The sequence below is a fragment of the Pelecanus crispus genome, chromosome 3 (genome assembly GCF_030463565.1).
Source record: "Pelecanus crispus isolate bPelCri1 chromosome 3, bPelCri1.pri, whole genome shotgun sequence".
Taxonomy (NCBI): Eukaryota; Metazoa; Chordata; class Aves; order Pelecaniformes; family Pelecanidae; genus Pelecanus; species Pelecanus crispus.
Window position 1 is genome coordinate 124,397,940 of NC_134645.1, and position 27,130 is coordinate 124,425,069.

General features: G+C 37.2%; 1 protein-coding gene across 2 annotated transcripts in view; it reads right to left on the reverse strand.

Moving 5' to 3' along the window:
- Positions 1-1,283: 1,283 nt before the first annotated feature.
- ATAD2B (ATPase family AAA domain containing 2B) overlaps positions 1,284-27,130 on the reverse strand; it is a 78,441-nt gene continuing 52,594 nt past the window's right edge. For both annotated transcript variants that reach the window (XM_075708132.1, XM_075708131.1), the window contains exons 23-28: positions 26,553-26,675; positions 22,359-22,496; positions 8,385-9,080; positions 6,643-6,770; positions 5,593-5,721; positions 1,284-4,204 (exon numbers count right to left, since the gene is read on the reverse strand). In XM_075708132.1, coding sequence (XP_075564247.1) covers positions 4,163-4,204; positions 5,593-5,721; positions 6,643-6,770; positions 8,385-9,080; positions 22,359-22,496; positions 26,553-26,675 — 1,256 coding nt within the window. In that variant the 3' untranslated portion in view covers positions 1,284-4,162. The remainder of the gene's footprint in view (positions 4,205-5,592; positions 5,722-6,642; positions 6,771-8,384; positions 9,081-22,358; positions 22,497-26,552; positions 26,676-27,130) is intronic.

Here is a 27,130-nt window from a genome sequence, read left to right on the forward strand (position 1 = left end):
ATTTATCTAATAAGTTATGTATTTTATTTAATATCTAATTGTGCTTTCAAAGCTGCGTATAGAAGCAGAATTGGAGTCAGATGTGAAATAAGTGACCACTACCCTCTTCCTCAACTGGTCTTTTGCCCAGGAGCCCTATAGTTTACGGTACGCAGAAAGGAAATGAGCTGGTGTGTTGTATGTCCTACACCTCAAGGGAGGCTCTAACAGATCTACGGAACAGCTTCTCATACTCTGTTCCACATTACATACATCACATGCAGTTTGTTAGCTCCAGATAAATTGCCAATAAGATGTAGGCTGATTCTTCACTTGCATAGCTTTCACTTTCAGCTTGCTCTTCTATGCACGAATTACTGGGGGACAGGGGGAACTAAATGAATTCCTAGATATTAGAAGTTTCTCTTAAAAAAAACAAAAACAAAAACCACACAAGAAGAAAGAACAACTTCGATAAACAAGGAGGAAAGAGAGTGTTTCTTTAAAAAACCTCTAATGAGAAACTCTGGTATTACTTGGATGCTGATGTTCTACAAGCAGTCCTGGGTGGTACCCTGCAACTGAACGTAAAACATTTTCTAAGCACAGAGCATAACTTCATAATGACTATGTTATTCGCTCACCAGTGTACAGTACTACTTTCACTTTGTCAGTCAAAATTAATAATAGAATTTTTTTTCTTTAATGGACAAACACTGAAAGCAGAATTATGGCTTAAGCAACTAAACAGCAAGATCCCAGAGTAAAACACCTGAACTGCAAAATCAAGGAGGTCTGATAAGAAAAAGACTGATATCAGCTATTACGCAGCATTTCTTTTAAATACATTTTTGAAGGAGCTAAAGCTGTGTTTTCTTGTCATCTTTATTCAAGTATTTCACAGCAGTTATATTACAAATTACAGTAAAATGTTCAAAATTTCCAGAAATTCAAAAAAATTAAATAACTTACTTCAAACTAACGTAAAATGAAGTCAAAATGCAAAACATCAATTTAAACACAGTTCCGAATAAAACTATAGAATCCAAAATATACCATAGCTGATGAAGGAAGTCTACTTAATCCACAAAGTAGACACACATTAATGAAACCAAACAGGACTCCCCAATGTCTAAATAACCCAATGTACAAGATACAAAAGATGCAAGTACAAGCCCAAATTCAAGCTTATGTTGTGATTACAAAATAAAATAAAAACAAAATAAATGACTATCAGCTGCAGGACCTGCCATTCAGGAGACTGAAGGTAAAACCAGAGCTGACCGACCAACTTAATTAAAAAAAAAAAAAAAAGGAAGACAAGATATTACAAAAACCATTAATCCTATAAATACATTGGCATATGAGGAAATAAAGTAACAATACAGAGGACACAAAACAAAACAAAAAAATTAATCACAGGTGAGAGTCAAGCTTGCAAATACAATTAACTCCATAGCCATCAACTTCACCCAAGAGCAACTCGTATCTCCAGACAGCCCCACCAGCCCCCCGGCGAAACCTCCTTTCTTCTGGCTGGCCACATTGACCCCAGCACAAGGACTCACACAGGAGTTTATTTGCAATTTTCACAACAAGAAACAAGGAAGAGAGGTCAATTTGTACAAACTCTTGCCAGTGCTATGTGGCAAAAAAATTAAAAACATACAAAGAGTAAACAAGTTTAGACCACATGGATAGATTAACAGCTGTTTTAACTCTATAACCACCAGACATCTGTAAAGGAAAACAAAAACTGAAGTGTGGTTATTTGGGCTAGGAAGGCAAGTGTCTCATTTTAGGTAAGCTGTCCACTAGAACATCTGATATCAGCTACTTTTCTCTGAAACAACATGGCAGCTCCTCAATTAGTAAAGTTGCCTCTTAACGATTTTTCCCAATCAACAACTGACAGTAAAAATTTTCCTTTAGGAACCTGGCCTTTCAGAACCATTTTTAATGCTAGGCATTAGCTTAAACTTGCTTTTCACACTCACTGGTGACTAAAATTCTCAACTGTTTTAATTCATATAAATTTATTATCTTCTTAAAAATGTATGCAGTTTTATCTTCCACAAGTGCTGCTGTTACTTGAACAAAAACTTCGAGTAAGTGAAACTGGAATAAATATTTTTAAAAAATTCTGCAGCAAGAACCTGAGACTTGCAAAAAACCCTTTTATCAGAAACTTGCTACAAAAAATCTGCTACATTTTATTTAATCAAATCTTAAAGTTTGTAACAATTTCCATCAAAATACAAAATGCTGTTAATGTACCAGACACAAAAATATCTCAAACAGGTATGATACTAATAAATACTAAATGAAACATGGAAAAAAATCCCATAATCAAATCTGAGATCAAAGAATCTCATTTAAAATGTGTTTTCTGCTTGTTTTTGTTGTTTTTAATCGCACTTTCCCACCTAAAAAATACAGTGTTTCTGCATGGGTTGCATTTAGAAGGTGTAACTAGATGTACACGAACACTTAAAACCTTTTTCTGCCATTAGCTCTAAAGAAAAACAGTGGCATTCAGGGGAGAAAAAGATCTAAGACAGAATTATGTTTAACCATAATATACAAAGCACTTTGGATTACTGCAGTAGCCCAAGGCCCATGTTCTGTTTCTCTGAAGCGCTATACTACTATTAGCCATAGAGGTGGAGACAAGTACCTTAGCTTCAGTTTGTAAATGGGAGCAGAGTGATTACAGTCCTCCATAAACACTGTTGGTAACTAAAATACAAAAAGCTGAGGTAGCTCAGTATCTCCGCAGTAGTCCAAGACTGTTTTCTCTATTTAAAAACTAGTCACACTGTGTTGCATATTTCTGGAAAGACACTTCCGCAGCTATGTAGGGACAGTCACAATGAATGGTTAACGACGGTAACACCAGCCAACTCCTCTAGAACACTTTCCACATAGGTTTGAAATAAATCAGCCCAGGTAATGTTTTAATACTGAGCTTGTGATACAACATGTTTTTCTTGAAACTGCCTTGACTGTCCTCTCCAGTTGCCAGAAAGGAAAGGTTTTGAACTACACAATTCAGACCCAGAGAACTCCGGTCCGAACAGATCGATTCAAAAGGCTGTCCTCCGATCCCCCCACACTAACAGTGCTTTGCACGGACCAAGTTGTGAAGCCTAGTTTAAGTTTTATTTTCAAGTGAGCTTGGGCTCCAGGACTTTGACCAGCTATAGTGTCTTCTTACCTGCACTGCACAGTCCAAGCTATATTACAAACACGGAACTTCAGAAAGAAACCTGCCAGTATTAAACTTGGTTTTCTTAAACAACTCAAAATGGAAAACAGGAGATGGTGGGAAAATGCTTCATTTTTAGCAACACAGAAAAGTTTCACTGTGTAACTTGTTTCTAAAACAAATATATATCAATGAAAAAGTAATTTCACCATTTTGGTAAAGTATGTGGCTTTTTCAGTGTGTCTTAGTTTAGTTCTGTAGAGTAAGACAGGCATTATAGAACCATAATACTGGTTGCCATCCAATGAAGAGAATACAAATCATCCTTTTGGAGATCTTCATTCTGAAGACAGCTTTCTAACATTGCCATTTGCTATAATCCAAACCAATTGATTAGCCTTATCTTTCTCAATTGACTAAAAGGCACATTAAAGGCAGTTCTAGAGAGCCTCATCTTCAAATTACTGTACATCCAGTTACTCAAGATTCCTACCACAATGCATCATTTGCCTTCTTTAGAACAGATTTTTTTGTCCATTACCCCAGAGAAGAGAAAAATTGGAAAAAAAAAATTAAAAAAAGGTCGCCTGTTTAAAAATATTCAACTTAGATCTGCTCTTTCCAGTTCTCTGTATGTGTTGGTCTCCACTTTGCCTGAAGTTTCCCCAAAGATAATGCATGTAGAGTGAACAAGAGCAGAAATGAGAACAGTTTCTGTAGCACCAAAAATCTCCAAGCTGTGGCATTGTATTCTTTATTTATATCAGATACAACTATATGAAGTTCCGTTTGGTTCTTGTAGGCTGGTTGGTTTCAGGTACCTGAGACAATAGCACCAAATTCAACAGAAAGAAAAAGAGAGAGCACTTAAGACCAAGGCTCTGCACATACTTGGTGCAAATGGAAACTGAATGGCTCAGAGGACTGCTCTCCCATGAGCAGTTTGAGAGGATAAACCCACCCATCTTGACGAGTTCACAGGAATGTTTCAAACACATGAACTGTTCTTTCCATCTCCTGCAAGAGACACAGAGCATCGATTACACATAAACATACAGAGACAGAAATAAAGTTACATTACGTCATCATATTGACTGGGCTTTTTTATTTTAAATCTGAAAAAATAATTAAGAGGAAAATAGACACTTCTGTTTATTAGCTGCTATCTGCTAGCAAAATATGGTAAAAGAGGAAACTAATTAAAGAAGTATTAATGCAGAAAAGCACTCCACTATGACAGTCCATGAGAAAATCCAAGTGTATTAGGGTCACTTATATAATTAATGTGCTCAATATGTATTAAAAAAGCATTGCAATGGCATACTGCATGAATTCAAGTCTTACTGCACACTTATGCTACTGGTCACACAGCTGTAAACAAGTATCTGCACAGTGTGGAGAATCAAAGTAAAGATCAGTCTCTATATACTCCTGCTGGATAAATGTCTTTTTAATCTACCTCACATTTGGCACAGACTTTCAAAATATTTTTAGGTGGAGATGGCAGAGGAATAGCATGAACATGGTTTAAAAAGTATTTTTCAGGAGCTCTACAATATCCCATGCTAAGGCCTTTCCAGGTTTTGTTGTGAAATATTCATGGAGAAAAATAGTTAGTGTTCAGTGACCCAACTGGAAACTAGCAACTGTTGTCCTTTTTTTCAGCAGGGTTGGTTATCAGTTGAATCACAAAGCTGATCCAAACCCCTCTACAGCTAAAACAATGACGCTGGAGGGAATTCAGGTCCAGAGTTATGATCAGTCTACACCAATGGCGAAATGACCGACTTACTGTTGATGTAGACAGGAGGCCTTTGATGGCAAACACTTCAGAGGCAAAGGGTGACAGCAAAGCAGACAAATAGCTTACATCATGCTGTATTGGACGTTCCCAAGGGTATACTTACCAATTCAGAGAAAGTCTGCAAACTTTTAAGGTCTTGTATGAAAGTCACAATCAGCAAACTGCATGGAGCAGAGGTACATATTTTTTTTTTTGGCCTAGTTACGCAAATGCAAGTAAAGGCAACTGCAGCAACGTTGGCTCATGTGCCTATTAAGTAGCCACTACCTCCACTGTTATTCGTACCACAAATGTGGAAACTGCTTCTACTCCACTTTTACTCTGCTAGCATGTGCTTCTCCATGCTGCTGTATTCTCTCCTCTTTTTCCTCCATTCTTTTAGGTTAAATTCTTAATCCTTTTCTGAGGGAAGTATTGTTAGAAAGAACCTCTGTTTTTTAAGTCATTATTACCCTAAACTTTCTTCTGTTTATAGATACCTTCCTCAAAGTCTATTTAAAGCTTTTGCCTGGTAGTACACCAATTGATAGATTAACTTAGTTCTTGAAAAGCCAGTCCCACAAAATCGAGATAAAGAATAAAAGAAACTGTACAACATCACCTCTGTAAGTTGTGATTTGTCATAGTCTCTACGATGTCTGTAGATGCACTGACTGAGGAGTGAATACAATCTCTCAAGTTGGTCAACAGTCAGGTTGTCACTTTTCTTAACCACCAAATCAAGCAGTTTCTGTTGGAACAAGGAAAGGTAAGATTAATGGGGCTTTTAATAATCATACTTCATCCTGTTTCATCTTGGTCAATAATTATGACAAACCAAACCGTAAGAACTGCCTTGATAGCTAAAGCAGACATTTTGAAGAACTTGCATTGGCATGAAATTCTAAGTACCACCAAATGGAAACACATTTGGAAATCCACGAATGTTGAAAAATGGCACAATCAAAGAAGTGGGGACAACACATGTAAAACTCCTCACAAACAAAACGTAAAAGTGTGTATTTTTCATAGCAGCAGATAGTAAATTTCAAGAATATTTTTCCTCACATAACACTTCTGTTGTTTCCAAAGAGATTATCATCTCCCACTCCACAGCAAGTGGCATCTAAATTTCAGAGTAGGTCAAGCTAGTTTCTACAACAGAAGACAGCAGATTTTATTGTAACTTTGCTTAAAAAGAGACAAAAATGGAAAGAAAATTAACTAGCAGGGGTCCAGTCTGTGACACCAAAATATCAGCACAAATTCCAATTTGTTTTCCAATCCACTAACAGTTCTTTCCACCAAGTATACGTACATGGGAAGGGAAAAGAGGATGTTAACTCCTAATTACTAGGCACCCAGCAGTTCCTCAGTAACTGGCATGTCCAATTATCACATAAGAGTACCTGCAAAAACTGCAATTAAAATAGTGGACTGCTGTGCCATTACTGGATTTGTAAAGGTAGTAATGATGGGACAGTAAGGATTCAGTATTTTATTAACTTTTTATTCAAGAAACACTGATCAACAAATCATCTCCAAAAGTTACTGCTGCCATAGTATTTGTTTGTAGTCAAAAATAAAGGAAATGTTCCTTCATAACAGAGGAAGGAAACATTTTTCATGGACAGTTTCATTAACAGTTCAACTCATTTTTCAGTTCCATTACCTTTAGTCTGTCATGGTCAACAACTACAGACGGTAAGGGATCCAATGGTTCCTCTGGGACCTGCTCCAAACTTGTGGGCTTTGACTGTTCCATAGCGACTTTCCGTGTTTTCTTGCTTTTGAATACACCTGTAATTTGACAAACAATTACCAGCACTGTCAGTCTCTCAAAATGAACAGCTTGTTTCTTCACTTCGGTTTGATTTTGCTTGTTTGGTTTGTTGGGATTTTTTGAACCAAGCAAGCATGATTGTAGCACTGCACAGGATTCATCAGCTTTGAAGAATTCTGAATGTTTATAGGTGCACAAAACCACAGTTCAGAAAACACTCAGGAAACCGGTCAGCTTTAAAACTGAACTCCGAAGTCCCAACAGAAAACTGAATGTCACTGAAAGTTTTTCCATTCTATCATTTCTGCTTAGCAACATCAAATTATACTGCTTTTAAGTGAAGTCCAAATATTAAGCTAACACTCAAAATCTTTCTGCCTAAGTGAATCAAATACATTTTTTCTCTCCAAAGCATCCCATGTCTTCATCACCATGGTAATTCTAACATCTGCTCTACTCCTGAAACTTCATGCTTTTGTGACACATTTCTGTTTTCTTCCACCTCTGTATGAAAGCTGCTGTCCAATCCTGTTGGAGAACAAAATATTTTTACATCTCCTGATTCTCTCCCTACACTCATTCACTGTTCTTCTCCTCAACTATTTAAAATGCCATTTTTTCTGAGGACCTCTTGTTATTATAACCATCCTTAACGTCTACAAAATTCAACTACTATATTTAGAAATTTAACATACATTATACTCTTCTTCTGATATTCTTAGGACCCTTCTTCTACTATTCTCCTTACCCTTAGAGAAAATATGTATGTACAAACACAGTCAACATGTATATAGTGATATTCTCATAATTCAGATCTCTCATTAAAGCTCATTTACTTTGAAAATCTCAGCACTAACTTTTGAAGTAAAGATTTCATTCTTTTAGATAATTCTGAAAAGTTAATTAAAAAGGCAATCATGCATAAGGCTTTTATTTCTCTTCCCTGAGGAAGCTATGTCTCTTGTCTTCAAAGGACGTGGCCCCTTCTTTTATGCACCACCAGGATTTCCCTTCTCCCTCTCTTATCTTTTTGCTGCACTGTTACTGTGTTGACTGTAACTCCAAAGCCAGATACCTCCTCCAATAGATAAACAACGGCTTATCTGGCTTTTGCTATGAGTTAAACTGCTTTAACTTTTACTATAAGCAAATGTTTTTAAAGGAATACATTCTGTATTTCTATGGTCATTCATCCAATGACAATGATATTTTTGTCACAAATATCTAACAAAACAAGTCAAAACATATCATACAGATCAAAATATAGATCAGATAGAACATCTAGACCAAAAGACACATCATATATTTATCTGCATGGATAATATTTTTTAAATCTTTAATTACTGTTTAAATGTTATCTCAGGATTTACAATATTTTCCACAAAGCCTACAAAAATAAACAAAATAGTGTTAAGTATGGAGATACATTTATTTGCCTAAGATAACATTAGAACAACTCAAGGGTGGACTTCTAATTTATCTATGGGGAATTAAATGTTGTAAGCATACTAAAAGTTTCAAATAAATAGACAGCAGTTTATAAAATATTATCATATAATAATAGTTATAAGATATTATAATAAAAATATACACATATTAACTTGGACAGAAACACTGAAAACAAGCTGTACCTTCTTTATCTGCTTCAGCATCTTTAGTTTCAACGTCTGTGCTCTGTAGTGTTTTTTCATTATTGCTGCAATGTGGTAACTCAGCTTTCACTAGATCAGCTCCTTGACTTTCACTGGAAGCTTCTGTTTTCTCCCTTGGCTGATCTTCAGATGAAGATTTTTGCTTGTTACTAGACCCATCACTGCTGTCACAGGGTGAAACAGCATCAACTGATTCCATTTTACCATTATGACATGCTGGAAGAGGTATACCCTCTGAGTTGTGTACAGATGTCTCTCCATTCATGCAGTCTGCTTTCGATGTAGAGTCCTTCCTTAATTCCTTTTCAGCACTCAGGGTAACACTGTCGGTTATTAACAGAGATTCGTTTGAGCTCTCTTCTTCCGTGGATGCAAAATTGTTTTCCTTTCCTGATGTTCCATTGTTAAGCCTCTGCTCTGCATCTATATCCATAATATCACAAGAGGACTCATCATTTGTCATCGAGAGATCTCCTGTTTCCTCCCCATTCTCCTCAATGCAGTCAGTGCTGATCTCTAGCTCTCCATTTTCCAGCAATTTACTGTCCTCTCCATGATTTTCATCATCAGCAAACTTTGCATCATCTTCATCTTTCTTTAGATTATTGACTTTCCTCTTCTTAATAATGCCTTTGCCCCACTGTGAGCGCCGTCTTGATTTTCTCCTTATTCGAACTGAATTATAATAAAAAAAAGAAACTTTTAGATGCACAGTAGTAACAGACTAGGATATCAGAATATGCTGTAGTGTGTGAGGCAATCAAATGTGTTCACATTTCAAGGAAAAAGCAAGCTGTCTGTTGATTTCAATGTGAGCAAATTACAGATACCAAGGACTTTTAGAAGTATAAGGAGTGAACACTCAATTGTGTACACAATTCCTACTCTAAACTATGGAAACAAAGACTTGCTAGCCTTTCCTATTTAACGTATTTTATATATACCCGTTTGTAGGTAAAACACTAAAAGAAAACAGCTAAGCAATGCTGTAGAACTCAGTCAGTCATTCTCATTTAGGTGATGCAGACTCCACAAAGACAGTTACTCTCATTTTTCCTTTTTAGAACCTCAGCAATTTGAAATCATTATACAACAAAACAAACCGAAGTGCAATCCATGGATTCAAAGAATAATTCAGGTTGGAAGGGACATCAGGAAGTCTCTAGCCCAATCTGCTACTCAAAATAGGGTTAGCTACGAGGGCACACCAGGTTGCTCAGGGCTTTGTCCAGCCATGTATTGAAAATCTCCATGGATGCAGACTAAATGACCTTAATGGGCATCCTGTACCAATGCATAATTGTCGTAACAGTGAGAAGGGTTTTTGCCCTATATCCAGTCAGCATGACTCATTTCAATGCATGTCCATTGTCAGTTCAAAGACATCTTCACTGTTTAAATCAGATAAATCTCCTCAGTCTTCCATTCATTCCCACCTCTGTACTCAAGTTCACTGCATTGACAAAATGTGGTTTTAAAAAATGGGGATCTTTGTTTTAGACCTGGACCATTTAGCAACCCTGTCTACAGCAAGACCTCAAACATCTGCATTCATGCAATGAGTCTGTAAGCAGAAGGGGACGCACAGGTCCTTAAACTACCCTCATCACCAACGCATTCCCTCCACATTGTGCAACTCAACTTGAAGCAACATGGGCATGTGATCCTTTTTTCATTACTTCTGCATCCTTACTTTTTCATTTTTCCTATTTCTTGTTTGTACTTTTTGTGCCTTTGAAAAAAATCACATAATAAACTTTTCTTCAAAAAGGGCATTTTTTTTACTAACCTATTTGCAGTGAGATACAATAAAAACACTAATCTAAAAGAGGTTTTGGGCCACATTTGCAATATGATCAGCAAATACAAAAGGAAGACCATTCAAGCCTAATACTATTGCCAACATCCTTTTCAAGAGCACTAACAAGACACAGCTCAGAAGACTAAGGAAGAGATTGGGAAAAACTGAAACTTCTTCTGAACTTTATTCTGAAATTGCTAAAGTTGCAGCCAAGTGATTATAACTGAACATCACAGCCAATAGTTACCAGATATTGACAAATTTTCTTCCAATTCAAAAGGGACTCCTATGCTGAGCACCTCTATAATGTTCTTGGTATTTGTAGGTTGCTTTGATTTATGGGGTATTAAGTCCTAGATCTGTGTCTGCCAACCTCACACTGAGTTACAAAGATCTTGCTTTGAAGATACAAGCACTATATAGGTGCAAGTGTTGAGCATTAATCCACAGAAGCTCAGAGAAGCACAGTGGTACTTCAGAATTTCCTCCCCATGAGCGGCATATGTAAGCAGGTAGTTTAACCACTATATTAGGAATAAATCTTAACCTTTAGCTTTAAAGCTATCTAAAGATACAATCACATTGCAATATAAACACAGTCTCACTTGGAATGTGTATTTATTGTTACAAATAATCCTTATGGAGAACTGTAAGATTTGAGGGGAAAAAAAAATCCCCTTTCTCCAGCTATTTTGTAGATTTGATAGCGGCTTCTACAGTCAGTGTCACTGTTTTATTGATGACAAACTACAACCTATTCACATAACTTTTCAGAAGCTCATGCAATCTTTCCTTAGATTGTGCAAGAGATTTTCATTAATAACAGAAGCAGCAAATCTGAAATTAAACAGGGACATGTAAACTTACAGACAAAAAAAAATCCCCTATTAGGCAATGGGTTTAGCCTCAGGTCAATTCCAAAGACGGGTAAATAAAACACAGAAGGGGAGTAAAAGTCTTTTAAAGGAAATTTATTATGTCCTAAAGTGTATAAATTAAAAAGAAAGTTGAAATTTTAAAAAGTGCAGTGATTTTGGCTTTTTAGGCAGACTTTGCTGTAGGATTCAGATATAATGTCAAATATATTGATGTTTATTATATCAATGAATTGTACTTTAAATATGCCCATTTTACTAGTGCATCCATTTTGCCTACCCTGTGAGCTCTACCTGGGATGAGAACCCATAATTTGCATAAACACACAGGTACATTCCTAAAATTCCTAAGTGTGGGAGAAATCACATCAAAGTAAAATGGAATTAATCCTTGTGTTACCCATTTAATTTCAAGTCTTCTTAAATAACAGTCAGCAAGTCCAGCTCACTCACTCTCTCATGCAATACTATTCAAACATATATTGTGCATGTTGGGTTTTTATTGCTGTTTTTAATTAGGACAAAGCAACCACAAGAAGTGCCACAGAAGATGTCCTCCAAGGAATTCTGAGGTTTACACCATCAAAACCAGTAAATGCAGGAAATTTTTCAGCTACCTCATCAAAGTATGCACACAGAACGGAGCTTTGGTTGAAACATTGCTATTATTATAAAACTGGTGTTATGTCACAACATTAAAAAAAATTGATACCTCCAACCAACTCCTGAGATTTAGGAAAGAACAGCATTTCATTGCCAGATACTGCAGAACATGCCCTCCTAACATTTAATAGTATTAGTACTGACAAAAGCAATAATCTAGCTGCTTTGGGTTTTCACCCACATTTAGTCAATAGAACTCAGTTAATGCTAGTTTTTTTTCCTCCCAGACTCTTACCAGCTCTTATTTTCAAGGCAGTACCATCATCACCTGAGCCACCCAGACCTGTAACCAACAGGTGACCAACACTTCTAAATCCTGATTCTTTTTGTCCCTATACTTACAAGAATCAACTTTCCTACCCTGTTATACAAATAAAAGCCTTACTGCTTTCAACTCCTTCCATCCCAGCCACTGAAGCCTTATCTCCTCAGGCTTTCATAAATCCACCTAAATCTCTAATTTGAATTTATTTAACACAAAACCGTCCACATCATTTTCATGACCTCAGTGAGATTCTTAGCCCCCTACCTAATATACCTTTGAGCCCATTCACCAGTTTTTATGTTGCTGATCACAACGAAAACGACACCTTTTTGTTCTCACCCAGGCTGTATTGCTCTGTGCAAAGGAATGTCTCTTGGGATATGAGAAGAAATTTTGGTTTCAGATCCTTAGCACCCATAACATCGTTACACAGATTTTCCTTTTATACAGATAGCCAAGCCTCATGGAAGAGCGAAAAGTTGAGCAAGGAATACAACATTTAAAAGCAAAAACCATCTCCAGTCTGTCTTTCTATCCTTCCCACTTCCCCCAGTAAAGCTAAGGGAGTGGTACAAGTAGGAGGAGTGTTTAATGCAGCAAGGAACCATGGGACCAAACGTAGAAGCCAGCACCAGATTTCATAGAATCATAGAATCACAGAATTGTTTAGGTTGGAAAAGACCTTTAAGATCATCCACTCCAACCATTAACCTAACATTACCAAGTCCATCACTAAACCAACTAAGGGTAGAGTAGCAATTTCATGTTTCCTGGCTTGGTGGCTGGATTATTGTTAATGAAAGTAAAAACTAGGAATCATTACGATTGGAAAGGATCTCTAAGATCATCAGTCCAACCACCAACCCAACACCACCATGCCCACTAAACCATGTCCCAAAGTGCCACATCTACCTCTTTTTTGAACATTTCCAGGGATGGGGACTCCACCACCTCTCTGGGCAGCCTCTTCCAATGCTTGACCACCCTTTCCATGAAGAAATTTTTCCTAATTTCCAACCTAAACCTCCCCTGGCGCAGCTTGAGCCCATTGCCTCTCATCCTATCACTAACTACTTGGGACAAGAGACCAACCCCCACCTCACTACAACCTCCTTTCAGGTAGCTGTAGAGAGCAATAAGGTCTCCCCTCAGCCTCCTCTTCTCCAGGCTAAACAACCCCAGTTCCCTCAGCTGCTCCTCCAGACCTGTGCTCCAGACCCTTCACCAGCCTTGTTGCCCTTCTCTGAACACGCTCCAGCACCTCAATGTCTTTCTTGTAGTGAGGGGCCCAAAACTGGACACAGTATTCCAGGTGTGGCCTCACCAGTGCCGAGTACAGGGGGACAATCACCTCCCTGCTCCTGCTGGCCACACTATTCCTGACACAAGCCAGGATGCTGTTGGCCTTCTTGGCCATCTAGATTGATTCTCTTTATATTTACTAGAAAGAAAAAGGCACTACTGTGAGAATAACACGGACCTGAGAAATTGTCATATGAGGCAGGAATGAATAAAATTTATCTCTGAATCCTGCAAGACAGTTGAATATGATTCAAAAAGGAAGGAGCTACCACAGGGTAAAACTGATGCAAAACTAAAGGGCTAATGGGCAGCAACTGATTGATTAATGGATTGCTGCTAGAAGAATAAACTTAACCTGGAGTCCCTTCTCCTCTACCTTAATGTTGATATAAGACTGTAAACTAACAAGAGCAGAATCCCACACTTTTTATAGTCAGTACGATTCATGACACAAAGTTTTCAGTAAGTAACAGAATGGGATAGCTATTTACAGCAGAAAAACTGGGAGTTAACTGCTAAAAAAATTAACAGAGTATATACAATTGCAAGTTAACACCTTAATACCTTTTCAATTACTTCTTTTAAAACTACTCATCTGAAATCTACCCACTGATACCCAGTCTTTTGGCAGTATTTGTGCCAGAGGCACAGAAATACTATTGTCAGAGGAATCCTGCTTTATAGAACTGAGTTTCTATAACTCAAACTATTATAATACCAATTATTCACACATGAATACATTCACTTGCCTTCTGAATTGCTGAACTCTTCTCTCTATAATCTTCACAAAACCTCTATAGATTTGCCAAGGGGATCCTCACATCAGTTCTAGCTTTCTTCTGGTCTGCCTTTTTGTAAATTATTATTCAGAATTTTTAATGGCAACAAACACCTGTTTGACCACAAGTCACATGTAACGTTTCACTTGGGTTCACATGAAGTTGGTATCAAAAACAACCATTCACGACTGGTTTTTTTTTCCCCCCTAAGCTGCACAGTCTATGCAGACAGCATTTTTTAAAAGTGTGATGTAATACAATGTAATTAATCACTGAATACAAACTTACTCTACATTTAGAGTTAAGCAGTTAGGTAAGGTTCTCAATTCTTCCATTCCTATGTTGAGACACTTTAAAAGTCAGCTGAAAGATCCCTAAACTTAAGGCAGACAGCATCTCCCCGAGAGGGGGCCTCCCATGATTAGAAAGTAAATTCTGTACTTCAGAAGGACTAGTCCTCTAGGCACAAGTTAAGTAAAATGAAACCCAAAGCAGACTTTCAGAAATTCTCACCCACTGGCAGGTTCTGCCTGAAGACTCCAAAGTCAGATACGTCAAGTAATGACAACATCTTCTTGTGAAATAAGAACCCTTGTTTAGGGGTGCACAGCAACCCTGTCCAGAGCACAGTACAGTTCTTGGATATTAAAGAACAATGATGGTCAAAAACCACAATACAAACAAAAAATCTCAAATCCCTCCCACATTCCTGAAGTATTTCTGCAAGATCTAGCAGTAACTGTCACCTTTCTGTTTAGTATGGTATCAGGAAAACAGATCTCAAACATGGGTGAATGGTACAGAAGCTTCAAAGCTGAGGTGTACACTGTTGCTGTCCCTCAAATCCAGCAGTACAGTGACAGAACTGCAGACTATATAAAGTTAACAGTTGAAAAAGGAAGCAGATATAATTACAAGATTTGAAGACTGTCAATCATTAACAAGCAAGTCTGCCTGCCTTAATGTGGAGGAACTCTAATGAGAAGATGTAGCAGTCAAAGCAGATATGTTTCTCTTGAAATTTCTGTAGTTTGACTACTACAATATATTGAGTGCAAGTACAGTATTAGTGGAGGCTAACAAATTCACTTTATGCTGCAGAAGACCCTTATATACCTCTGCACTGCTTAAAAGTCCATCAGAGAATGTGAATCTTCTGTCATTAAATGATAAAACTCACATCCATCAAACAGCAGATTCTCTGTTTTTACTTTTATTTCATGAAGAATTCCTGGGGATTAAAAGCCAAAGGAGATTCTCATGGCAAGCAAGATCACCATGGATCTAGATTTTGTGTCTGTGGTATCATCAAGAACCACCTGAAGCAATGCACATGTTTCAAGTTTTTTTTTTCCCCATGATCAAAACCCTGAACTTCTTCCTGATGTCTTGTGTGCAAAGTAACTCAAAGCCTTGAGAAAGCACTTATTACCAGCAATTTACACTCTTATGCAGCATCCGGTATATCTATACGTCTGCCACAGTAATTCAGCTGCTTCCAGTAGCTCCACTTGCCTTACCAAGGGCCACTGAGTAGTCCATTTGAAAGTCTCTGGAGTTTTTAGTCACAAAGTCCCAAACTGCAGTCAGAGATAAGCAGCAAGGAAGAACAGAGCACAGTTCCACAATAGCTTGAAAAGCAAAATGAGGTGCCAGCTTCCACTAACAGACAAAGCCTCTTCTCCCTCCAAAGCCAGCTATAGCATTTCCACTACCTCATTTGTGCCACCACTACTGTTCCTGCAGTAAAACAGATAAGGGGACTAAATCAGCCTGCAACATTATTTTTTTTTTTTTTCCCCTAGGTTAGTTTTCAACATCTTCACTTCCGCAACTGAGCTTTCCAATTCAGAAATGACAGTGCTGGCACAGGGGAGATGGTGGGAAGGTGCAACCAGTGAAAAGGCAACACAGCACCTTTTAGAAGTAACCTGCGGTTTGACCAGCTTGAAGTGACTGTGGAACTAACCCCTAGAAGACATGTCATTTTCTTCACCTAGACAGAAGGTACTCCAGGCAAAAACCTGACAAGTACATAAAAAAAACTGTATGCAACAACTTAACATATTTATGATCTTCATCAGCATATGCAACAGTTTATGTCATGTGAACAAATACTTGAAGAACCTGGGCACTTCTACTCAACAAGGAGGAATCAAGTTCCATAAGGAGACGAAGCATGTTTCCAAAAAAAATCTTGGCTGCAGTATCCTCAGCATTTTCTCCCCCTCGTCAACTGCTTTCCCCTACCATCTCCTATAATGCTCTCAACTCAAGCTCTTTCCAATATTTCTCACAAAACCCTCCCAACATCATCTGTTCCTCCCCACCCAGCTGAACAGGACACAAGATATACTACATCTGAGGTGTGCACGCCGGGCCTGGCCAATGCAGTGTTTTAATTGTTCAGCTAACAGGGCCAGGCAGAACAGGAAACTACCATTTTCAATCTATAGACTTTTCCTTCAGTAGATGCATAGATTTATCTAGCTATCAATTTTCACAAAACCTGCAGGAATCTAGTCTTTCAGCCCTCAACTCCCGTCAAATCTGTCTGAACCTGGCTAAATGATGCAGAAGTTATTAGTGGAGCAGAGAGGGACAGAGAGCACAGGTATTATTTTCTTGGGAAACCAACCTAAAAATATAGTTTACATGAAACCAGAGTAATTATGTTAGCAAAGTACATGACAAGACAGTCACATAGAAAAATTAAAGAGAAAAATGAAGTCAAAAGAGAAGAGACAATCAGATTAATAATATCACCTGTGGAGATCAGTTTTAGACTTTCCACCTCTATAGATCTACTCATTTTCCCCCTGCTGAGTAGCTTTGTACAATAGCAACTATTACAGCTATACGCATTTTTGATACATTCAGCTGGCTCTTAAGGACTACTGAATGACCCCTTGCCTGCTGCTAGAGAGCCACAAACAAACGCAAGGTTCTCCTGCAACTTCACAAGCAGAAAAGAAGCTCCCACTCCAATTAAAATTACATTCAATAGAGTTTACAACATTCATTTACATCACATATCTGAAAGGCTCATGGCTGCTGGTTGGTTTCTGTGTCGAGGCAAAATTAGGAAAAAAAAAAAAAAAACAAACACAAAGAAAACTGAAGTGAAGAGATGGGTAATAAACACAAGAAAATCAACAGCTTCTGCAGACAAAAACTTTACACCAAGTCTTTAAACAATTTAAAGCAAACATTGCCACAGTTTTCAAAGGGGAGGAAGGAGTAAGATATATCCAAAAGTCTGAAAACTGCTTGTGCAAACCACTTAGGGGAAAAAAAAAATTTTTTTTAGAAGAACTCATTAAAAAAAAAAAACTTTTTAGAAAAGTCTTTCTTTTCACCATGTTTATAAGAAAGGTGGTGATAATGCTTTCAGGAAAACCTTCTTAATAGAGGTTGAGCAATCTTCTATTACTGAATTAGAAAGGAGATGAAAAACAAGAGACTATAAAAAAACTCACTGATCAGGTAAACTGTAGGACCCTCTTTGCCCTCTGTCAGAGAAAAAAGACATTCCATTAATTCAAGAAGCAGGCATTTAATAGTGATGAAAAAAAATGTCTTTGCCACTATATATCACTGAGTCCAAAAGTTTGATGGGATCCCAAAAAAGAACACGCAGTCAGGATTTATTAGAACTCCCACAAATTCACTAAATGGCATTTTAAATTAGAAGAATTACAAAGCCTATGGGTTTTAAAAGAACTGTTAACCAACTCAAAATCAGCTAAGTTGGTATTTCCTTCAAAATCAGGCATGAAAAAAGTAACTGTTATTTCTCAAATGTTTGCAGCTTCCTTTTAAAGCATCTGCTTGAAGCCAGCATCAGATACAGGAGATCAAACTACTCTCATCCAGAATGCCAACTCCTACACTACCCAGAGCAAAATGATAAAGAAACAAAGAGAGACAGTTGTCTCAGCTCTTAGTAAAGATGTCCTCAAATTCCAGAAAATCATTTTTAATGGTGTTTTTCAAGTTACAGTACCTGCCTCTATCTCAAGTAAGAATTAATCCAAGTCAAATCCCTTTTCTGGAGAGCAGGAGGAGAAAAGAAAATAGTAGCGAGTGTAGGATTTGTGACAAAACAGCAGCAGCTACCAGGATTTTAATGTTAGCATCTGGATGACTGTTCATGTGCCAGTATCCAAATTCTGCATCCAAATTCAGAACTAGTCCAAAAGGCAGAAAATGGTTAAAATAATAAAAACCATATGGCATCTGTCTGCCGTGTCCTTTGATAAGGCATTACTGTAGTCATATGAATGCCTGAAGTACAGCAATCACTGACACCACTGTATCAGCGAGGTCAAAGAAAAGAGACTGAACAGATGAAAATCAGACAAAGACTGAGAATAAAACAGTTTCTAAGAAAGATTATAAAAAAAGACCTTCTCTTTCTAAAAATCTTTTTTAAAAATACTCCTGTGAAAACAAAACCTCCTTTCCATTATAAAGCAGAAACACAGTTTCGTAGGATAACAAAGATCGCCATTTAGGGAAAAACAACAACAACAAAACCCCACAAAAAGGCGCACAAAATGTTATGTATTTAGGAACTACATTTTCTGCAGCAATTTTTTTATATTCTTGCCTGATCTCCCTACAGTTCTTTCTGTAGAGACCACGATCACTTCAATTATTGGGAAAAGTTAGCAGTGTGTTTACTTCATATTTCATAAAATTACTTTTATATAAAACTTGTCTTCTTAATAATTCACATAACACAAAATATTTTAACTTTTTATTTGCTCCATATGCCATTTTCACAGCTATCATATTTATCATACAACATAAAAGACATCTTCTCTATGAAGAAAAGATAAAATCTACAGTCTATCACTACAATATATTATTGTTAAGTACTGCAAAAAAAGGTAAGAATGTAAAACCAAATCTTCCCCACACAGTTTGTTTGTATGTAACACTAAAAGAAATGACTGCAAGACAGTAAAATAATATGCAACATACTCCATCTACTGGCAAAATAGAGCAGTAGGACAAAGTTCTGCTATACAGCATCCCAATGATTAGAGATGCTAATGTTTTATGTGCTAATGTGTATCTAAACCACTTACCAATGATTAATTTACCAGACACACCAAACTGCACATTGCTGGTAGTTTCTTTTTCCACACGCGTACATATAGAAGAGAAACGAGACCCTTCTCATCGGTGCCCAGTTACAAGAGGTAATGGGCACAGATTGAAATACAAAACGTCCAATTCAAAAGTAAGAAAAAGAAATTATTGTGAGAGTGGCCAAGCGCTAGAAGAGGTTTCCCAGGCGTGTCACGGAGCCTCCATTCTTGGAGATATTCAAAACACAACTGGACATAGCCTTGAGCAACCAACTCTGAGCAGAGGAGCTAGACTAGATGATCTCCAGAGGTTCCTTCCAACCACAGCTATTTTGTGATTCTATGGTCATACAACTACTTATATCAGGCTTTTGACCTATGTCCCATTCTAAGTTCCCACCAGAACACTTACATTTTTCTCAAAATACACAGTCAATATGGAAATATTTTAAATTATCTGTGGCAGAACTCTCCCAAATGGATTTTCAGCAACTTCTAGTAATGCAATACTTTTAAAACTCATCTATACTGTGATACACCATCCACTACAGGTGTACCTTCAACAAGGGAAATGGAAGTTGCACATTAAATCTAACTCAGGAAGGCATATCCCTATGCCTTCAAATAGAAAAACTATTTTGTGCCATATTTCTGACAGCCCATCTGGTCTAACCAAATTAAAAAAAAAAAAAAAAAATCTGAAATACATTAGAAAAAGTAAATAAATCACAAATCATTCAAATCATTCTATGATTCTATGAACTAAAAAACTACAGTTTCATACAAAATACATAACCTCAGAAAACAAACCAACAAATGATAAACCAACTCTCGTTCTCTACGGTACTAGCCCTGAACAGTAAACAGGGCTTTAAACTGGGGAAGGCTCCTGCCCTGTCTGTAGCCCACTCTGTTTTTAGAGAAGATGCTTGACAACAATTTCCTTCAGAGTTCTCAGGTGTTTCATCTGAATTGACCTTTTTGCAGCTGTTTTCTAAAATACTGTAAACAAAGCTCCTAAAAAAGTAATATAATCAGGAAAATAATGTTATGTTTGGTGATTTTTTCGTTAGGTTTATCTAAGGAAAAAAAAAATTCAAGTTCAAACAGCAGAAAAATTTGAAGATTTTCAGAATTATTAATTGGAAAGTATGGGTTTTTATCTTGTGTAATTAAAATACATGAATCATCATCCTTGTTACTCTGCTTGTGCAATACATTTTAGTCTTAAAAAATCCATCTTAGTTCTTGACCGTAACAAAACTTCCACTCTGCCTCTAAAGTCATCTCTGTTCAGAAATCCCTTCCTCTATACTTGTTTCTTCCATTTATACAATCACAATCCACCACATAATTTGCCACTATACAAGCTCCCTACAATCTGCTCAGTTCTGCTCTCACTTTACTCCAGCTTCTTTCTCCAAACACCCTTCTAAGACTGTATCTTCCTAGTTTCTACTGAGCTTACCGCCTCAATCTTTAAGTGTGCCCATGTACTACTTGAATTCCTTCTGCAGATTTCTGAGTGCTCATCAATTCCTGGTTCTCTCTCTTGATTACTAGATGCATCACATCCCTCCTGGACTAGCTACCTTTCCCAGATTTTCATTTGATCATAGTCCCAAACACCACTAAGCCTCAAATTTTTTTGCCTTCCAACCTAAATCACCAAAATACTAGCGGGAACGGTGCCTTAATACTAACTTCTTTTTTGTTTACACAGAGAAACCCTGGCAGTTTCCTTCAGTCAATGGCTCTAGTTTTCAAACGACTGCCACTGCATCCACAACATTAGGTGGAGAAGAGAGCAGCGGTACCAGAGGTTCTTTTTATACAAGTCACCAGTAATGGCTATCTTTCTTCCCAAGAGATGTCTGGCTTGGAGGTCTATAAATCCTACCATCTGCTGCACAGCATGCAGAGCCCAGAATGTGCTCTGTAGATCAGCCAGAGTGAGTATCTCCATCTTGGATTTAATCGGAAACTAAAAAAAAATTAGAATCCTTTCCCTCCTCTCTCTGTTTTTGCACAAGCTGCCAAATGAATAAAGAACAGCTTGGATCCACACCATCAATTTATTATATAACAATTTATTCAAGCCATAACTCTGTACGATTGGCTTTAATTCCTTTAACAGGAGAAATTACAGCTTCAGGAAATAAAACCATACAGGTCTAATTAATTAAACCATTTGACATCAACACTATCATTCATATATAAACAATGTTCATCACCGGGCAGTTATCACCATGCCTAGAAAACTCTCATCAAGGAAAAGCACCATGAATGAGAGCACAAAGACTGATGAAAATCTGTCAGCTCCAATCTCTCAGTTTGCCTATTAAGCAATAATTGATAAAGCTATTATTAATATATTAATAACGTATTCCACATCTTCAGCAGGAAAGCTATGCACAACTATCAGTATATCCTTCATACTCACTTTCTCTTACAGTCTTTGTTTTGTTTCTAACAAAAGTATCTGTTGTGTATTTACCTGTTCTAATCAACTTACCTCTTGAAAATAATTAGCAGTGCCTCTGATTACCTCACCACAGTTCAACAGTCACTCCTCAAAAATCTAGAGATTTTGATCAATTAATTGGACTAATCCAGTAGGCTGCAGTGAGAGTATCTTAGCATCCTCTAACAATGGGTACTGACTACTGAAAATCCAGGTACCATAAAGGAAAATACAGTTAAATTTGTAATCTCTTTTCTAACTTTTAGCATGATACCATATGTACTGAAGATAGGAAGTGAATCACTATAGCACATGAGAGAGTATGAAGCAGCATGTAGGTATGTACCTGTGAATACACACACAGAGTAAACAAATCTTAACACTTATCAAACAGATAAAGGTGATCATCTCATTGGATCAGAGTTGTCTTATACTGAAAACAGTCTTTTACAAAGAAAAATGTAATACTCATATTACATTAGAAAAAAAGTTATTCTTTATCACAAAACCAGAAATCCTGCCTCTTTACAACTTCTTGGGCAGAAAATTCATGTAGTCAGAAAAAGAGTACTTCCTAAATTCCAATGTGTTTCATGCCTAAAATTGTTGCTGGAAATAATCAGTAAACAGTAATAGAGACACATTTGAAATGTTTGCCATTGGAAGTACCTCTAATTTTGCACAATTATCACCCAAAGTACTCACATGCACATTTATTTGCAGAGTTGGGCCACACCGCCATTGTGGGTTTTTGTTTGTTCCGAAAAGCCTCTTCAACTCTAGCTTCTGTTTTCCGTACAGTGGAACCATGAGGATTTATTTGTTCTGCTGTTACTGATAAGCCTGCATACAGAAGATAACCATACCTATTTAAATAAACCAAGCTGCACGAAACTACTGAATTTAAAAAGAAACTTGGAATACCATGCTGCAATAAGAACACATCGATTATATTTAGCTGGACATTCAAAACGAAGATCAGAATCAGGAATATTTGTTTTCTACTGACAAAATAACTTACTGGTTGCAAGATCTTAAAACTGTCAGCTCTTATGGCTTAGAAAAATATGACTGTCTCTCACACTTGGGTCCCCAAAGATTGCAGTCTTCTATCCGTATTTGCTCTATAAAGCAAATTCTTATTGACAGTTTCAACTTTTCCTAATTTTAAACAGATTATTTAAAACAAGTGGCAATTCATAATGGCATTGTATGCCATATCAAAGAGTATCAATAAAAACCTTGTATTGTCACCATGATCTATGTTATGTAAAATGGATCCACTTCAGTGTCAATATGAGCTCTTAGATTAAGAAAATGCGATTCCACTTTAAACAAAAACTCTGGTTTGTTTTCTGTAATATAAGCTCATCTATAGCTTCTGCTATTTCATAGGGTTTTTAATTAAATTCTAAAAATGCAAACTTTCATATTGGTTAAGCACATTTTAAAGACACAAACGAATCTCTGAAGTTTCATGTTTGTGAACTAGAATTTCCTATCCATCCACTAAAACAGTCTTCAAAATGTCATACCATGTCTCCAACAGTAACCAGAACCAAGTGATCAAGAGCTGACAAGAAGCTCTAAAACTGATGGATGCAGAAATTACAAGATTCACAACGGAACTCTCACCTAACAGTTAACAGTTACAGCATAAGTTTCTAGGTACCATTAACAAATATTTCAAACTGCATATCAAACATATTTCATTACTGAAAACATCCACCGCTTCTACCTTATTATCTGCTGGTTTCAACAAGAAGCTGCAAATTCCAGTAATCTAGCATATATTGTTCTTAATTTACCAATTTAGAACTTGTTATCCTTCGATTTACCATCTTTCAACAACAGCACCTCATTTCAGTAATGCAAGAACAAGAAAATTCTAATTTAATGTCTAGATACTGATTTTATTATACATTTTATCATTCTGTTACACTGCAGTATTTCTTTTCAACCCTGATAAGGCTTGAAGGTAGGATCCTTTATCAAGCTGAGTCCAGACATATATGCAGAGAAATGTGGACAGTGAATGGTGGGGTTTTTTTTCCCCATCAGAGTGTATACATGCCAGTCTGACACTTTTAAAGGAAGATGAAAAGAGAAGCTTAGGGTACTGTGAGCTGAAAAAAAGCTTGCTGTCCATCATACAGTGACACACACTCACCATGACTTCAGTCTCAACGTTCAAGGCCTTGCTTGGACATCTCTTGTTGATATTAAAAAGAAGTACTTAAGGGTCCAATTCCCCACCACTTTGTCTCATACATTGATCAGGCAACAAGGCTGGCTGTCCAATTTCAGCATGATTTCCTCGGGCAGCTCCACTCAGGCAAACAGCCTGGTATGAGCAACCACACTTGCATTTAAGCAACCAGTTGTACAAAGCTTTTGGACAGCGAAAGGCACAGTTCACATTGCTTACACAGTTTTGAAACATTCCATTATTTCAAAATACACTCTTATTATGAAGGAGAGGGGAAAAAGAAGGATCTGGGGATCACTTCTATACCTGACCATCTGGTAATCAATCCAAAGAAGAAACCCGAAATCCCTTAACAACTTTGTGGACATGCAATCAAAAGAAGGAAATGCAAGTATATGCCTTTGTCATCCCTTGCCCAAAATGTTCCAAAACAGGGTACATGTCAAAGTCTAGACCACAGATGCACTCTGATTTTGCTGATGTGCTGTCTTGCTGAGCCTATTCTGTAGAGCAAAATGGGAGTAACGGCAAGGTTGATCAGCATTCACATCCCTTCCATCCATTACAATGACAGGTGCCAAGACTATGTGCCTGAAGTGCCATCTTCTGGATGTTCTACACCACAATCTTTGACACAACCCCTGATCCAGGGATAGGTCAATCTCTTGCGCTTGTCTTACAGCATGAGGTTTCCTCAGACCTCAATGGCTTAATATATTTTTCTTAGTTCATAACCAGTTAATCTAACAAATCTTCTTCCATGCATTCCAAATCTTCTGTCCTTGCTAACCCAGTAAGTGATCTCAGCCTTCCACACTCTGCAGCTGGACCAACTGCAGAGCTCATTTGTTCTTCAAACCATCACAATGTGGTCCAAATGCAAGAGTGTCTTTGAAATGTGAACTTGCAGGTATCTGTGACACTCTAACAGTTTCCAGGCCAATGCCTACAATGCACTTTGAAATCTGTCCATTGTTGTATGTAAGCTGTTGCGACACACAAACTGGTACTGCTAGTCACCTACCTATATCTGAAGGCCCACTAACCAGCACCTGACACCAATGCTATCTTCTTTTTCTGATTTAACAAGTTCATTGCATGACACCATCAGCCTTAATTACGACTTCTGAAAATCCACCTCTTTAAACAGGGTCTGCAGGTTTTGCCCCCAGAAATATATATTACTTCGTCACTGCCACAAAAAGAAGGGCAGCGTTCCAGTTAGCTCTTGGGAGACTTGCAAGGAGGGACTTACAAGCTATACAGTCACTCTCTGTAACAAAGAGCTCTTACAAACAGTTACTTTAACCTCAGAAACAATAACCTTTAACAATCATGGGGGACTCATAATGGATAATTAACCGAGCATAGCTCTCAGCACGACACTTAGGCCAGAATTGTGAATATTCTTATACTTCTAATAAAAAAGTACACAGGATAAATGAAGGCATTATATTACTTCCATTTTACAACCACAGTGAATTTCAATTGTTTCTCTTATCCACAATTCAGGACACACATTGGAAGCTTGTACAGAATTAGACAAAAAAAAATGCATGACTGAATGGGAAAAACATAGAATCACAGAATCATAGAATCGTTTAGGTTGGAAAAGACCTTTAAGATCGAGTCCAACATTAAATAAAAGAAACTGTATCCGTTTTAACCTGAAGAAGAGAAAGCCTACAGATACCTGCATAGTTCAAAGGAATTTATTAATAAAGGGTCTTCAATCTACTGACAGAAGTATTTCAAGAACCAGTAGCTACATGTTAAGACCAGCCAAATTCAACCTAGAAATCAAATAATGCAGTTTTACCAAAGCAGGAGGCAAAGCAGGAAACAACTTGCCAAGGTAAAGCTGGAATTACTGAAATCAGTAATCCCTAAATCACCATGAAATTTTGTTCTAATGTTACAGTTCAGTGATTTTCAACCTTTTTCAATTTTCAGACCTTTAAAAATTTTCCACAGAAGTACAGAATCTTTCATGTAAACAGAGCCTTACTGGGAGTACATTCAGGCTTTTGATTACCTTTTGTGGTGACTTTAGAAACTGTCCACACACTTGAAGTTCTATGGACTACAAGTTGAAAATAACTGCACTAATTTAAACAAAACCAAGTCAGTGATGTCCTCTATTGTAGGGGGCTATATTTCCTGATTCTGGACTATTAGAATGTCAACCTTGTGCTCCCCTCAATGTGGATGTAATAGTTGTTTCTTAAAAAAAAAAAAAAAAAAAATCAAAAAACAGACTATCACCAAAAGTAGACTTGTGCACACACCAGGGTGAACTGAAAATCCACTGTTTTAAAAGCCACTCTCCCTAATCGTAATTGTTATTACACTGCATTACATGGCATTTTTAGAATACAGCTCTGGTTTCACCACATCTTCAGTTAGTACAGCAATCCCAACATTTATCTCTTCCCCATGTTCTACAATACTTTTTGTACCAATAGGCAATGCATCCTTCTTTTGCAAAGCAGGATGGTGCTTCATCAGACCAGCCCACATAGTTGGAAAAAGTAGACAAGTTTCAAGCTCAATCATCCTTTTAACATGCACTGCCTGAGTCTGACACGCATTCTACACTTCATCTTACATTTACATTTTTATATGGACACTTGTAAATTCTGTTTTCTATCCCTTATATGTTGTGTTATGACAAATGAACTTAAACATACCTCTTTTTCTTCTCGCTTCCTTGATTTCTTCACACATCTTATTAAATTCTGGATCCAGTTCAGCAGCAATGATAGCATGAGCAGTGTCCTTCAAAGTACAAGCTCTATGTCTAATTATTTTATCTAGAAAACAGGACAGCACACTTGTTAATTTTATCACAATTATGTAAATTCTTTACCATTTCCATGTAATTCTGTATTGTATATTACAACACTGATACAGACAGAAGTAACTGGGAAATATTACAAATGTATGAAAATGTAGATGGATCGATACCGTAGCAAGCTCAAAAATCACAACCCAGCTATTTAAGAGATATAGCAGTTTTCAGAAGTACAAACTGTTACTTTAATCAATAGTGGCATTTATAAACAAATACAAACAGTGAATAATGAAGACATCTAATCAACTTGCAACAATTAGAAACTTGCTAGAATCAGCAGGTGTAGCCAGTTTCCACAGGCAGATCTACACAGTATAATGGAGTACAGTGCAGAGAGTCCCAAAAGTAACAAGAGACTCGTCCAGGAATGAATTTACCCACTGGGGTCTAGGAACATTCATACAATTATACTGC